Genomic DNA, 16,101 nt, shown 5'->3' with positions numbered 1-16,101 from the left:
TGGCTATTTGCAGAATAGCCAAGATTTGTGTGAAAAAAGAAGCGGTGGTGGTGGGCAAGAAGTGATGAGCACCTGGAGGAGCAGCAGTGCACCCATGTCACTCACATTCCCATTGAGTTATTAAATAGCCACACACATGCAAAGACAAAGACTTGGCAGGCTCTTCAGATCGCTCTGCAGGGACAGAGGAGTTGCAGAGGGTGGGAAATGGGCTCTTTGCCGCCTCATTTGTGCCAAAATGAAGGGTAGAAAACAGGAGTGAAAACTGGCATTCTGCTTGGTGGTGAAAATCCCCATTCCTAATACTTCTCTCTCGTCTTCTTGCACAGAGTCCAGAAAACTGGACACTGGATCAGACGGTTCCTCTTCATTAAGTGCTGAAGTGGGGTGATGAGTGGGATTGAGTGTGGCTGCTGTTCCTAGACATCAGAAAGGTTTTTGCAGTGAATGAATGCAATTCCTGATAAAATCACTGGCGTGATGGAGCTCTACATTTGCATTGTCCAAGGGTGGGTGAGCTGGGCTCAGCGCTGAGCTTAGGGTCTCCTGCTTTCTGATGAACCCATGGAGGACACCGTGTGGCCACTGCAGAGCTCTCAAGGTAACATTTGGGTAACTCCTACCGATGTTCTGGGGATGGTAGTGGTCTGGCCAAGAGCACATTGTTATAAAGCTGATGTGAAAAAGAGGGACATGAGTAAATCCAAGTGAAGCCCAAGTGCTTCAAGCTGAGGTGAAGGCAGCTTCACTCACTGCCTTCGGGGTCTCGGGGCTTTGGCTGGCAGCAGTGGTTTGGTGCAGAAGGAAAGGTAAGATGCTGTGCAGATTTCCCATAAGGAACAGTTTCATCTCTAGTCAGGACCCATTCACACTCTGTATGTGTTTAAGGTAATTTTGGGGTTTTTCCCAGATAACCCATGAAGCTCTTCCTGCTCTGACCCCATACCCCCATGTGCACAGTGCCCTGCTCACCTGAAGCCAGCAGCGAGCTCGGGTGCAGGGCTGGGGATGGGCAGTGAAGGAGGCAGCCACCAACCCCACATCCCTTCCCATGGGCACTGTGCATCACAAAGGCTTTGGAATGCATGGACAAAACCAGTGTGGGCTGGGTCAGGTGAGTGCCTGCAGGGCTCAGATGGTGCATGTCTGTATGGAGGTATGTTTCAGTCCTAATTCATAGGCTCTTAAAAACTGCCCAGGCTGTGGATACAGCACTGAGTTGACTCCAGACAGGAGTGAGAGTTGAGCTGTGTGTGCTGTGGCTCTGAGTCACCTCCCAACAAGAAAATGGCTTGGGAAAGGTTAATCGGGTCACATTTTGCTCTTACCTTAATTATACCCTTGAGAAACAGTGTTTTAAACAACAGCCATTTTGTGGGCACGGAAAAGGCTTCAGCAGAATACATTTGTTTATGGCCCTGGGGCTGTCAGATTCATCATACAGGGAGCAGCAGAGCCCTCAAGGAAAGGGGCTTCCATATGGTGACTGGTATATGGTGGTATAGGGTGGGCTGGGAGGAGGCAATAGGATGGGGACAACTCAAGTGTGACAGTGAGGAGCAGAGAGCAGGGCCGTGTGGGCACCAGACAAGCTTTGGGGAAGCAAAAACCCTGGGAAGCAACAGCTTGCTATCACAAAAGCCCTCTCCAAGCAGCTCTGCCCTCTCCCTCCCTTCCTGACCCTTCCCTTTGCTCTCTGTGGTGGCAGAGCCCAGGCAGACAGAGGTGCAGATGAGGACCTCTGTGCCCTTGTTGCTCTCACCAGCAGTGTGATCGTTTTCTGTGCTGGCTGCCAGCTCACCAAAGGACAAGCAAAGGTTTTCCCTTGGCCTCCTTTCCTTTGCACTGTGACATTGTGCCTCCTCCCTTCTGCTTGGTGAGGAGCCCTCCAGCTTCTTTGGATGGCACTGGGGCAGTGCCTTGGCCAAGCAGGGCATCATCTGTAGAAGCAGCTGGGGAGCTTCATCGCTTGAACAGAAGGCAAAACAAGTGAAGCACCCAACAGCTGGCAGGTGGTGACATTTTCCCTGTGCTTTCAGAGCAGTCTGTAAAGTACATGCCTCTGGGGAATGAGGAGTGCCATAAACAGAGCTTCCCAGTCCCAACCCTGAAGAACCCAAGTCGGTTCCTGCACGGGTTAGTAGCTTTGGGGGTAGTGGGATTCCTTCCTTTTTCTTGCCTGGCTTATTTCAGCTCATCCCTCGGCCTCCCACTCTGAGGGATGCAGAATGGGGATGCCAGGACTGTACCCTGTCATGGAGGCATGAGGCTGGAGTGTGCTCTGCAGCACAGCCACTGCATCATCACCTGGGGGCCATCCAGAGCCCCCCGAGCTCCACAGCATGCCCCACTGCACAGGGCTCTCTGTATCTGGGAGTACCTCCCCTCAGAGCCAGAAGGACATGGTTATTTTCTAATCCTTTTTTTCTCTAGCTGCAGTTTGCATCTGGGAAGTGTTTAATTTTGAAAGGCCAGCGCTGCCGTATCATATATCCCGCATTGGTCTCTGTTGGTTTGTGACCAGAGAAATCCTGGTGTGAAAACAGAATTGGGCTTTGATTTCATCTGCCCCTGCTGTTTTATGCCACTAACAACTTTGCTTTCCTATAGCAGCTTTTATTCTAGGAGCTAAACAGGCTTCACAGACAGGCAATTAATTAATTGAGCCTCCCCCGCCTGTCTGCGCCCTCAGCACCACAAGGAAGTGTTGTAGTGGAGGAAATAGAGGCAGATAGGGGCAAAATGACAGCCCTGAGTACAGGGAGCGCTGCTGCCATGTCCGGCACCCCTTCTTGCTGACCTCCTGCTCCTCCATGAGGCACTGAGGGTTTCCTTGAGGCTGAAGGGTTTGCTTTGGCACAGCTGGGATTTGGGAACTGACTTGTGGCATCGTGGCACAATGGAGGGGTGATGCTCAGCTTTCTACATCCTGCTCACAGACTGCACATTATGGGAAGGATGTCAGGCACCTGGAGGAGAAGGAGAAATGTGTTTTTCCTTATGCAGAGTGAGTGTATTCCTGGAGAAATTGCCTGCCTTTTATTATGAAACCCAGCTAATGGGTTGTTGTCTACACAAATAACCATGGGGAACGAACTCGCGCGCTTCCCAGCCTGCTCCGTGTCTTCCCAGCTCAGCTCATTTCTGAACAAACATAACCTTTTGCAAGAATACCTGTCAAAATTGCTTTGAAACATTGAAATAACAGGATGGGATGTAGTTTGCTGCTGGGCCCTAGTGCTCGTTTGTCAGGACTGAGGAATTCCATCCAAAGAGGCTTGTGAGTGGGATGCAATGGAAAGGCCCTGGAAAGAAGCAGGGCTCTGAACTGCTGTGTTTGGGATGTTTGTCACCTTGTTGGGCTTCCTCACTGGGATCCCCTGTGCTCACTGGGGAGATTGAAGTGCTCCTTGGCCCTAATTTGCCCCATCTCTGCATCAGTTGCAGGATGAGGCGTGGGGGTTTGCCATGCAGCTGGAGCCAATAAGGGCAAAGTGATGTCCCTCTGCAGCATGGTCTGAATGCATCCCTCCTTTCACTTTGCTGAGTGAGTAAGGCATTGTCAGTGTGTATTTTAGAGATGGGGCAAAATGCTGCTGAGGCTCAGACAGGCATTGTACAGCAGTGGTTGAAGGGGATGTGGCTGCATGGGTGGACACCGGACCTGGAGCACCATCCTCTTCTCTCCAGCCTTGGAGACTCTGGAGTGCCCATCTCCAAAGCCACTCACAGCAATGGGAGCCCAGCTGGCCTGTGGGCTGCAGGTAGAAGGTGCTGTGCTTTCTGCCCAATGCTGCTGTAAGCTGGGGTTGTCTGTAGGGAGGTACCTGTGTGTTGGGTGCTGGCAGTCTCAGGACAGTGGTGCAGGGCCCCCAGGCCCACTGTGGTTGTTTTCAACCTGGAGAATCTGTAACTACTTAATATCTTCTCCATTGGCAAAACCACCCCTCAATGCCGTCCTCCTCTGGACAGCAGCAGGACGATTTCTGCACTAACTCATTACCACCTCCTTGTACTATGAGGAGAGATTACCAATACCTTCTGATTTTCAGGAGGAAGTCCCATTGTGGCAACTGCTCAACAAAGAGCCTTTTCCTTCTCATGCCCTTTCCTGTTCCCACCATTCCCAGCAGTGATAGTGTCCCACCTGGAATAGCACGGCTAATTTGCTTTTCTGGGTACATGCAATTGGAAGTGCTCAGAACTTGGACATAGACAGTGGTTGGGAGAAACCAAAACCATAGAGAAACCCAAACACTCCCCACCCCCACCAAAAATGTCTCCTCCACCAACCAACCAATGGACCAATCACCAACCAACCAACAAAAGAAGTCCTTCAATCCAAACTCCATCTCTTTCTCTAAAATCCATGATTAAAACCTGGTACAAACATGTGAATATAGATATATATATAGATATATATATATATTTTTAGTAGATGTAGTATTGTTTCTTTTTTTTCCTCTCTCTTTCTCATTATACAGCAAACATTGCAAATATAGAAATTTTCTCTGTACAATTAACGACTTCGTTTTACAATGCAATGTGTGGTAAAACCTCTCAGTGAGTGAAAATGTGAACGGGGCCTTCAGCCGGGTGAAAAGTCTAAACTGGAAGACTCCGTATGCAAAAACAGCCCAAAGGACGGATCTCCTTCCGGTCTCTTTTTGGTTTGTGTTGCTGTTTTTGTTGCTGTTGAATTTTTTGGAAGGGTAGGAAGAAAGAACACAAACTGTTCACAAAGAATCCACAAAATCACGGAATAGGGACTCATGCAATGCAGTACTGGGGAACGCCAGACCTCGGTTCTCTGCCTGTTCCTTTTTCTTTTCATATTCAATTTTTTCTTTTATTTTTTTTTTCCTTTTTTTTTGTTTTTTTTCTTTTTTTTTTTTTTACAAATCAAAATGAAACAAAACTTTTTTTTTTTTTTTTTTCCACTCCATGGTTTGTTTTGTGTTCAAGTTTGGTGCACATCTCACCGGTGTGAGGACACTTTAATATCTCGCTTTATATATTATATAGAATATTTATAGATTTTTCCATGATTTGTTCTCTGTTTTTCTCGTTTTGTTTATGATCATTATTATTTTTGTTTGTTTGTTTGTTTCAAAGACAGTCTGAATAAAAATAGCTGCTGCGGGTTTCTTTTTGGTCCAGTTACTTTCAGTCACGAGTTGTGTGAGGACTCAGGACTTTTGCTGGGCAGAGACGCCCTTCCAGTAGTCTAAGATGTCGTGAAGATCCTCGTCTTTGGCAAACTGGACCTTTTTGCGCAGGGCATGGCCGGCTGCCATGTATTCCTCCTCGTCTTTGTGCCGCTTGCGGTTGAGTTTGAAGCGTTCCCAGATGCTGTGCGATGGTTTACAGGTGTATTCCGGGCTGGAGGTGTAGCTCAGGTTGTGGTATTGAGGCGAGAGCTGGGAATAGGCCAGGTCTCTGGGGCGAGGCCGGGTCAGAGGCTCCAGGATGGAAGGCTTTCGCCCCGCCATGCTGTCATGCTGCTCCCCTTGGTGTGAGCCAGGGTACGAGTGCCGGTGTTCGCTGTACTGCCGGATCTTCTCCGCCTCTGCCCTCAGGATGGCTGCAGCCGGTGTCACAGTGAGGATGGTATCAGTGGTGGGGGACGTCTTCTCGATGTATTTGGCTTCTGATTTGTGGCCCGATCCCTCAGAGCGGTAGGACCTGGGGCTCCGTATGGAGCCACTGGAAGAAGTGCTGGAGCGTTTGGGGGCTGCCTCCATGCTGTGGTGTCGTTGGAGGGGGTGGTTGTAGCTTTCCTTGTAGACAGGGGAGAGGAATCCGTGCTTGCTGGGGATCTGCTCTGATAAGAGAACCAGCTGAGGCTCCACTGTGGAGACTGCCCCCGATTTCACCCCTTGGAAGGAGGTGGACTCAGATTTCAAGGCATCGATGCAATTGTTGATGATCTGGTTCACCTTGTCCACCTCCTTGGCAATGGTGGAGATCTCAGCCACGGAGCTCTGGGTGTCTGGTGCCAGGGACAGCTCGCAGTCTCTCCTCTCTGACTGCTCCCCCGTTCTCACCTCCATGTAGTTGCCTTTGGTGGCCTTGGGGGTCTCACTGCTGTCAATGAGCTTGTACTGCTCAACCTCACCAGCAGAAGGCAAGTAGGGGATGCGGGTCACGGTCTCCCCGCCCAGCATCTGTCCCTGGGACAGCTGGGTGATGCTGGTGGTCTCCATTTCTGGCCCATACTTCAGTTCAATGATGGTCTTCTTCATGCCACTGGCAGCCTTTTTGTGCTTCTCCTCCTGCTGGCGTCTCTTTCGGAGACAATAATAGACAACGCCCAGGACGATCACCATGCCAAAGAGACAGCCCAGGATTGTCATGATGTAATGAGTGGCAGTGGAAGGAGTGGGCACTGGCTCCTTGCGGTTGGGTCTGGTGGGCGTGATGGTGACACAGGTATGGTTGTACTTGGAGTATTGGTGGACGGAGACCACACAGTAGGTGTAATCTCTTTGTGCTACTAGGTTGCTCACGGTGATGTTCTCCTCCTTCTTCCTGAGCTTGGTGATCATGGAGGAGAAGCCGTTTTCAAACTGGGAGAGGATATACATCTTGCTGAAGGGGTAGGGGATCTGCACGGTGAGGACGGCTGAGTTGTGGTTGAGGTGCTTCACCTGGATGTTCGGCCTCACCTCTGTCTCACCGATGGGTGTGAAGAGGGAGAACTGTGGGGTGGTGCCATCACCAGAGGAGCACTCCTCCTCGGAGCACGGGCTTTCAGAGGGCACTGTGGTCACTTGGTACCGGGGAGGGATAAAACGTGGGATCACAGTGTAGGAACCACCAGTGCAAAGGGAAGAGAGCATGCTCAGAGCATTGCGGTAGCCAGTCCGCCCTTGGCCTAACAAGTAGTAGCCCGTGTAGTCTGGTGGGGAGTCGCACTGCATCCGATCGTACGTGCGTGTCATGTTGGTGAAGGCCTCCAGCCATTGCAGGAAGCCAAGGAGCTCACAGGAGCAGTAGAAGGGATTGCTGTAGAGTTCACAGACAGAGAGCTTGTTTAAACCCCTAAAAGTGTTGCTGTCAAGTCTCTGGATCCTGTTCATGGACAGGTCAATGTTCACTATGTTGGGACACTCCCAGAAGGCATTGGGGGTGACGGACTCGATGAGGTTGGCCTGGAGATAGAGGTACTCTAGCTTCCCCAGGCCTCGTAGGATGCCCTCTGTGAGGTTTCTCAGGCGGTTGTAACCCAGCTGCAGCACCTGGAGGTTGAACTGTCCTGAAAAGGCACCATCCTCGATGTAGGAGATCTCGTTCTTCGTCAGGTTGAGGTATGTCAGGTTGCCGAAGCGGCTGAGCGAGGCGTACTGCACGCTCTTGATCTTGTTGTCGTTCAGCCGCAAGTCCACGATGGTGCTGTTGATTTGCTGGGGGATGGACTCGTAGGGGGGCTGGTTTTGGCTGCAGATGGCCAGCCAGACAAAACCTTTGTCCCCCTCGATGAGCCAGCAGTCTGCCCGCACCCCGCCAGCGTGCAGGAGAGAGACTGCTGCCATGCACATGCAGAAGGCTGACGTCGCAGCCCACCGGCGACCTGCCATCTGGAAGGGTGGCATGGAGAAGGGGTTCCTGGTCTGCTGGAAGCAGGGGGAGAGGCAGGGGCCGGGAAGACGTGGGTTAGAGCTCCTTCAGCAGCTTTGTTCTTCTCTCTCTTCTCCTCATGGCTTGGAGCTGTGGGGGGAAGTGTCCGTGGTGAATGTGGACCTCGGTGCCCAAGGGGCTTGGCAGCCACCGGCCAGGGGCTGCTCTCAAGGCCTGGGTGGCTGAGGCTGGTCCTGCATCACCAGGTCTCTGGCATCTTGGGGAGGGAGTCATGAATTTGGATGCCCGTGCCGAGGAATATCTTTGGCTCAGAGATAAGCCTTTCTCTCACTTTTTATAGTACATTTCCTTGTTCTCTTTCTGCTGCCCATCATGATGCTGGTCCCCATCTTCACGTGCCTCCGTGGGGCTGTTTGTCCTTGCTTGGTTCCTCAGTTTACCTGCTCAAAACAAAACAAAACGCAAGCTAAACACGAGGTCAGACGATTCATGCTTAGCCATGTACCCAACTACCCTCTGTAATGTTAGGTGCTTGCCTTCTTAATCTGGCTGCCAGCATGCCAGGGGCCTTTTGCTAATTTGGGCACAGCCAACAGTGTTTGACATCACTAAGGCAGGTGGCCATCAACTGCAGACATCATCCTCCTTTGAGTGCATTGTCCAGCTTACATTTTAGGCAGGGGAGAGAACAATGTGCATCCAGGGCAACATTCGTCTGACCTATTTAAGTGTCTACCTTCAGAGGAAAGGAGTGGTGCCCCAGAAGTGTCTGTTCCTCTCTGCTGAGAGCAGATGAAGTCTAGACAACTCACTCTGATGTAGATTTGATGCTGCAATGTTTTGCTGAGGGGAATCCTGACTGTCTCGCATGCTGGTGTGTGTAGTAACAGTGCCCACAGAGGGGGATGCTGATTGAGGACACCGTGTCTTCCTGACTGCATTGCTGTGTAGCATCTAGGATAAAGCCCAGCATCAAGCACCTGTACCTATTTCTGGGAACCTGAACAGTAGTTTCAGGATGCTGTTTGACTATGAGACACACTGAGTTGATTGACCACCATCCAATTTCCTTGTCCATTGTTGGGGCTTATTGCCTGTCTTCAGGACCTGTCTCTCCCTCCTGAGTAAAATGGTGTAGAGGTGTGGAGGACTCTCAAACTTTCAGTGAATGATGTGAGTATTTGCACAAGAAGAGACAAGACCTTCCCTCCCCAGACAAAAACAGCCACTGGAGAACCAGGAAGAATCTTTACTGGACATACACTAATGAGGAAAGAAGCCTGTGAGGCCAGCAGCCTCACTTACCAATGAAAAACTCATTCCTGGCTCACATTTTCCATTGAATTATTCCTGCATTTTTCCACTAAATATAAATATCCATTAGAAACATGGCAGCATGATTGAATTTCCATTACATGACTAGCAAGACCAGCTCTCACATCAGCTCTTTGCATCAGTTTCAAATCCTTGGAGCCAGCAAGGAAGGGGAGGAGAGGACTGTTTACCTCACTGATGGGGAGACATGGGCTGCAGTGCTGGGCTGAGAGCCATCTGCTACCACATCCCTCCCAGAACTGGGCAACTCAGTTAATTTCTCTGCTCTCCAATCTCTTCTTCAGTACCATGAGATAATGATGATGCACCACAGGGCTGCAGGAGACTGAACGAGATTGCCCCAAGTTCTTCTTGCTGGGATGGAAGTCCCTCTAGGTGCATTGCTCCCTCCAGCTGGGAGCAGGGCACTGGATGTTCCCACTCTTTTCTGCCACAGCGGCCAGCCTGGTCTCTGGCTCCTCTGATTGCCTCCCATGAGGTGAATATTGCTTGTAAAGATGCTGAAGAAGGGCAGAGATGGGTAGTTCTGGCCTACTGAGCCACCAGAAACAGATTGCCACAGCTGTCCCCTGAGGATAGAGCTTTCTTGGTATGTTGGCATATTCTCTTCAGGAAGCACTCATTCTTTCCCTTCCAGCTCCCATTTTGACTCAAGCAACAGCTGTCTTTCCAAGCTGGTGTTTGAAATTGCTCTGCAAAGACAAACCAGCCTTTTCCATGCCGTGTTGCTGGGGAAGCTATACCCCACAGCCCATTGGAACACATGAGCTAATGGACCAGTACCATCCTGTGAGCAAAGAGCAGAGACAAATCTCCCATGGACCTTGCCAGGCTGGCCCTCATAGCCTTCTCATCATCCACGTGCCTCTTTCATCTAACTGGAGGTGTCTGGGATGAGGGAGAGTGACCGTGACTCAAGCACATTCAATAAGGCTCCCGCTGTGTGTTTTCTCTTTTTTCCTGTACACTGCCTATCAGATGAGTCCTTTCCAACAACAGAAAGGAGGAAAGACATTTTATCAGCAGCCCAAGTTTAATTTCAGCTCATTAAAGCAAGCAATTTGCTGGTTTATTTGCTTTGCAAAGTGTGAATAAAATGACGGCATTAAGGAGATGTAAGAGGGGCTAATCTCCCTTTTTATTAGATTGCCGGGACAAGACTGGGGAGTGCAGAAGTGGTCTTGTTGCTTTACACAGAGAAGGAGATAACTGTTCATCTTGTTGTTTTCTGAAACAACTCCTTCCCACCATCATGGGTGTGTGTGGGTGTGCACCTGCATGTGCACAACATCTGCCAGATGTGAGCATCCCACAAGGCAGGATGGGAGTGGGGGTTCCTGGCTCATATCCCCCTCTCCCCGAGATGGGGAGAGGCCTGCTCTGTATCTTCTCCACCGACTGGATTAAGATGACAAAGGAAAGCCGAGGTTTTAGGCCCTCCTTCCTGCTCGATTTGTCTTTGCCCAGCTGTTCTGGCTTTATTCTCCTGGTAACCCAACAAGAACTTCCTTGCTCCTAGCTGCTCCTACACATCTCCTCTGATCTGTAGTAACTCTACTGGAGCCCAGGTCTGTGCTTTGCCTTGCTGACCCCCGGCTGTGCCCCATGCTGCTCTTCTGCAGTACCCTCCCATGATTCTCCAACTCAGCAGTGTGAGTTTGTGATGTCTGTGAAGCTACAGCCTGCACAGGATGAATAGCAACGACCCAGTCCTGGCTGCAAATACACAGCAAAGGAAGGGAAAAGCAAAGCTGTGATTCCAAAAACCAGTGCAGGCTGGCTGGTAAGTTTTTGCTTCCATCTCCCAACTAATGGCATCTCAGTAAATTAAACCAGAGCAGCAGCTGCAAGGAAGCAAACAAAGCAGCCGTGGGGGCTGGGTTGAGGGAAGGAGAGCTGGGCTGCACATATAATGCTTCCCTGGCACTCCATTCCTATTTTTGTTATTCTATTGAATGAGTTATTTCAAATTGTGGATTAGATTTACTGAGAGAAGGCAAAGAGCCAGATTAACATGCGTGCGTGTGCGTGCATGTGCACACATACACACCACTGTGCTCCCCTCCTTGGCAACTCTGCGTCTCCATAACTTCATTCTCCCCAGCTGTTCCATCTCCATCTGGCCACGTTTCAGCGCCTCTTAGATCTTCTTTCACAGTTGCTCAGGTCATTTTCTCAGTAAATGAAGGAGCCCTGCTACAAAGAGAGACATAGCGAAATGGGAGCGATACATTACAAACGATAAATGTTTAATCACCCAAAGAGGTGGGGAGGGAAAATTTGGCTAACAGGCACCAAATGTTAAAATGAACCTTGGCTCTTCATTACGTGTAAAATAATCCAAGGAGACAGCTCTAGGATGGTGGAGAAAAACGTTTATTAGTGATGAAGGCTCCCCTAAATGGCTTGACGTCCATTCTGTGTGCGTCAGGTGCAGAGTGGAGGCTTCCAGGCAGGTTTCTCTGCTCATTCGTATTCCTGGCGTTTGCTACATGCCTCCTACCGGGCGGTGCTGGTTAGCATCATTGTGCTGAATAATAAAGATGTCCAGGCCTCTAAAACCCGAGTTCGTCTTCCATCCATAGGCCCCGGGACTAATACTGTCTCCACAGTTAGGGTTTAGGCAGCATATTGTGCATCCCAACCTTATTCCCAGACACCTCGCAGAGTTAGATAATAGAGCTCTCCAGTCAATTGTACTCTCTTCTGCTAGCATTTATTATTTAAGAAAAACAGACAAGGGAGAAGAGAGAGACTTTTTTTTTCCCACTGGGGTTTGAAGAAAGATGAGGACAGAATAAAGAAAAGACGTAAAGGGGGCTGAGAAAGAGGTAACCAACATCACATACAGGACATTTAATGAGAACTGGTGAGGTCATGGACTAGATAGCAAATAGCCAGGTGGAAAGGATGGGGATGGGAGCACTTTTTGGGGGTAAGTTGGGGAAAATAAACAGAAATCCCACACTTTGTGTCTGTCCAAGGAGGGAAACTCCTCTGCTGGGTCACCCCCAGCTCCTGCTGTGACATGTCTTGGGAATAGCCCCCACTGCTGCCTGGCATGGGCTTCCAGGGGAGACAGCTGACTCTACAGCTGATTGTGTGGGGATCTCGTCAGCAAAATGGATTTGTGGTGCAAAATGGATTTATGGTTAAAAATAATGCACTTTCTGAAAAATCAGAGCTTTGGCTGAAAAGCAGTGGTCCTTCTTGGAGGTTTTCCATTGCAATACTTGATTTCAGGGCCAGTTTAACTGCAAACTGTGGGTGCTGTGTGTGTCTGATGGGTGCCATAGTTCAAAGCTGTTGTGCCTGCACCCCTGCACTGCACTGGTTGCACTGAGGCCAGCACTGCTGTCTGGAAATGGTCAAATCGAGCCCATCCACCTGAATAGTTTTAAGAAACCTCTTTTGTTCTACGGCAGAGCAAGTTCTGGGTTGAAGTGACGGTGTTTTCAAGGCAGGGCAGATCTTTGGACTTTGGGAAAGATGGATAATCTGCTTTCCATTCAGCTGCAGTCCGAAGTCATTTGCATCCATCTCAGGCTGCTTAGCTTCCAGGGTCTATTTAGATGACAACCCTATCTCATACTGCTGTGGGCCACTGAGCAAAATTCTCTGCTGAGTTTAAGTAAATGCATAAATGATCTTCCTGGTGAACAACCTCTTAAGCCCAGCTGGTTACCTGTGCATTAAAGCAGCCTTCTGAAATATCAGCACGGGCGGACGAAATGTCAGCCCCAACCTGTGACAGCGCGGTTGATCCCTCAAAGAGCCAAGGAGAGCAATTAGAGGGGAAAAGTTGGTGGGAGGTGAAGAGGAGAGAGATTTCAGGGGACGGAGAGAACTGAGAGCTCTAATCAGGTAGAACAGTCATAATAAGGAAAGTGCGTTTCTGTGGGAGAGCGTATTTACTTGAGGTTTTCTCTCGAAATAATCAGCCTGAATCACAGCTTTATTATGGGATAGGTGTGGTGACGTTAGACTGGGGGGAAAACAGAATGCTGGTGTTGAAGCAGGACTCCCATCTCCCTCCAGTAAATAGTGCTGAGGATCAAAGACTGCTTGCCCAGAGCTGATACAATGGGGGGGAGCCCGCCCTGTATAGGGAGGTGATGCTGCTGGTGTCCCTCCATGCCGGCAAGCTGAACCGTGCCTTGTCCCTGCATTGTCATCCTCACTCAGATCTTTGCTGCTGTGTGAAAGAGGCTTTTCCTGCTTTCTTTCATTAATTTATTTTTCCAGGAGGCTCACATAACCCTTTGTGTCCCAGGTGGGAAGAGCCACTTTTATCAAGAGAATGGAGTCTGGTGGCAGATCCGTGAAAGGATTCGCTTGTTAAAATGACTTCCAGGGGAGCTTGCAATGACTGTTGGCATTTTTTAGGTTGTATTTCCAAAAGCACTCTTCCTTTTCTGTCCCTGTTTTCCCCTATGAATGGCCTCATGCCAAAACCATGGGACTTTGGGCAGTGCCCAGCCCAGCAGCAGCTTCCAGGCAGACAGTGCTGCTGAGTATTGACAGATGGACAAGCAAACGTGCAGCACACACAGGACTTCATGCTGACAGCCTGTTATAATCCTCTGCTAGGTACACAGAACCTCACCTTTTCGTCTGTAGGTGTCTGTCTGCACACGGGAATTGCCATGGCTGTGCTATAAGCAAACACCTCTGTTCACTTGTTATCTTTTTCACCTTAAAGTTGGTTCTGCTTCTCCTGTTGGGTGCCTAGGGCTCAACCCTCTGTCTGTCTGCTTTCGGAAGGGGGACTGTGCCCAGATATAGCAATATCTGGCAAGACCCAGTGCCCTACAGGCCTAATTTTAGCTCCCTCCTGCAGGCTGGCTTCCTGTCGTGGGCCAGGAGGAGGTTAATGATCATCTGGGCAGCTCTCCAGATCCAATGTAATGTTTATTCAGGATAACAGCATTGCAGAGCAGACCAAGCATGACCCCTTTTCACGCACATCTTACCTGGCATTGCCCTGCTTCTGCACATGGAGCTGCTCAGGTTTGTCAGCATTTGGAGGATGGACCCTCTTCTCTTTTCCTAGATCAAAATAGGTCCTGTGCAGCCCTGCCTGTATCCTCCTCTCCTAAACTAAACACGAGCTCTATTTCTGGAGAAAAGCATTGTAGGAGGTTGCAGATCTATGGTGGTTATGGAAAGAGACACTCAAACAACCCCCTGCTAAAACTTTACAGGATGCTCCTCACCTGATCCCTTTTGGCCATGATGTATTTGGTCTGCAAATACACCCTGGACACGATTGCTGTAGTACAGCCCATGTCTCTGAGGCATCATTTCCAGGTGCTTGTTTTGCACATGCTGTGGATAGAATTATATGTTAGAATTGGCACTTAGGGGAGACAGGAATGGCTTTGAGGCCACATGGGTAGCTCAGTCTGACATGGCTAAAAGCAATTAAGTTCATATATAATGCTGCCAAGGTCAAAGGGCAAACCCTACTGACCAAAGAGCATTTCCTAATTACACACCATGCCTTTATGTGGCACTCAAAGCACAAATCTCCCTCCCACGATCACCTCAGTTTGCAGGAAGGCAGGTTGTACAGCTTCACTGCGCCCCACAGCACTTGGAGGAGATGGAGCCAAGGGACGCAAGGCACAGTGGTCCCTGCTTCCAGCTGGTAGTTTGTGGGCCTGGATGTTCCACATGTGTGCACAGCTGGGTTTGGAGCCTGAGGGGTTGCAGATTGACATACGAGGTGAGGAAGGATGGGAGGCAGCAGTGGCCATACCCCTCTGACAGGGCAGAGCCCATGGGATGTGTTTATTTGTCTCAGCCGCTGTTTATTCACCTCAGCTGCTGTTGAAGAGCTTAATTTCAGCCACGAACTTACAGTGTTTTTCTTCCTACAGTGCAGCCCCTGCAGTTACCATGCCATCCTTTTGACACAATAGGAGCAGACATGCAATGGACTCAGTCCCAGGGATACCCCATGCCAGCACACAGTGCGTATGCTGTTTGCTTGGGGCTGTACATGGGCTCCCCTCAGGGCTCCATGAAGGGTTTGTGTATGAGCCATAAGACCTGGGGGCTTGGGAAGTGCTGTGTTGGGGGAATGCTTCTCTTCTAGCAGTGAGCACTTGCAGATGCATGTGGCCAACAGTGAAGCCTTTGCTGCTTCCCTGGGGGTGCAGAAAAGACTTGTACATGTTGCCAAAAGTGTTTTCTGAGAGCTCTGAGTTGCTGGTACTGGCTTCACTGATAGTTGAAAAACAGTAGCACATGCAAGCTTCCCAGGCATGCTCCAAGAGGCACCACAAGAACACCAATTTAATAGGGTCCCTGGAGAGTGCTAGGATGTGCTTCCTCCTACCTGAAACGCTCAGGAAGATGGCTGGGCAGCCAGATGGCTGTATTCGTGTGGAGCTGTTATTAATGTTTCGTCTGATTGTGTTTACAACATGGGTAATGTGGCTTCTAGGTCCCCCAGCAGGTATCTTTATTATGTCAAATCTAAACAGAACATTGATACAGCTCTACTGGAGGCTTGACTGGTGAAACTGGGTGTCAGCTGATCTGCTGCTGAAGTGTGCTCATGCATTCATGAGAATAAGCAATGCCCATTGTTATCTATAAAGGGTGCTCAATCACAGGCAAGACCATTGGGTCTCCTGTGTGGTGTCAGCAGGCCTAGAACCCAACAAATGGCCTTACCCAAAAATGTGTGGGTAGAAGCAGAGTATCTTGGGGAAATGAGTTGTGTATATAAGCTATGTTCCAAAGAGATGCTGCTGTGGTTTGACCACAGTTTATGCTTAACTGCTTGTGGAGGGGCAGCAGAAGAAGCTGTTGGTGCACTGGCATGGGCTTGTGGCATGTGAAAGCCCTTCCCCAGCATCATACCTGCTCCTCAGCTGTGTCTGTGGTCACTGTATGGGCCACTGCGTTTTCCCTGCTCATTTGTAGACCAACAAAAGATGCGGTGAGTGGAAAGGGAAACTTCAGAGAGTGCAAGACAATAGAAGCAGGGAGCTCTGCCAGCACTTGGATTGCCTGTCCTTTTCATAAACATTTCATGTGGAGGTTACCCAAGTTGAAAAAACAAGTGAACCCAGAACACCCACCCTCTCTGGAGGAATTGAGTTTATCGTTAATAATCTACTGCTAAAAGGGTAACATCTGTTTTGGACAAACTGTAATGAGATTTAAACCCCA

General features: G+C 49.7%; 1 protein-coding gene across 6 annotated transcripts in view; it reads right to left on the bottom strand.

Moving 5' to 3' along the window:
* Positions 1-4,335: 4,335 nt before the first annotated feature.
* Positions 4,336-16,101, bottom strand: part of ELFN1 (extracellular leucine rich repeat and fibronectin type III domain containing 1) — an 85,899-nt gene continuing 74,133 nt past the window's right edge. For 4 of the 6 annotated variants that reach the window (XM_015876966.3, XM_032447663.2, XM_015876965.3 and 1 more), the window contains one exon: positions 4,336-8,021. In XM_015876966.3, coding sequence (XP_015732452.1) covers positions 5,190-7,595 — 2,406 coding nt within the window. In that variant the 5' untranslated portion in view covers positions 7,596-8,021 and the 3' untranslated portion in view covers positions 4,336-5,189. Of the gene's footprint in view, positions 8,022-10,966; positions 11,113-14,132; positions 14,245-16,101 lie in introns of all 6 variants that reach the window. The other 2 variants (XM_085514629.1, XM_032447662.2) reach the window with 2 other exon arrangements.

The sequence above is a fragment of the Coturnix japonica genome, chromosome 13 (genome assembly GCF_054131305.1).
Source record: "Coturnix japonica strain WE chromosome 13, WE-NBRP24, whole genome shotgun sequence".
Lineage (NCBI taxonomy): Eukaryota > Metazoa > Chordata > Aves > Galliformes > Phasianidae > Coturnix > Coturnix japonica.
The sequence above is the reverse complement of the archived record's forward strand: the minus strand, read 5'-3'. Positions and strand labels throughout refer to the sequence as shown.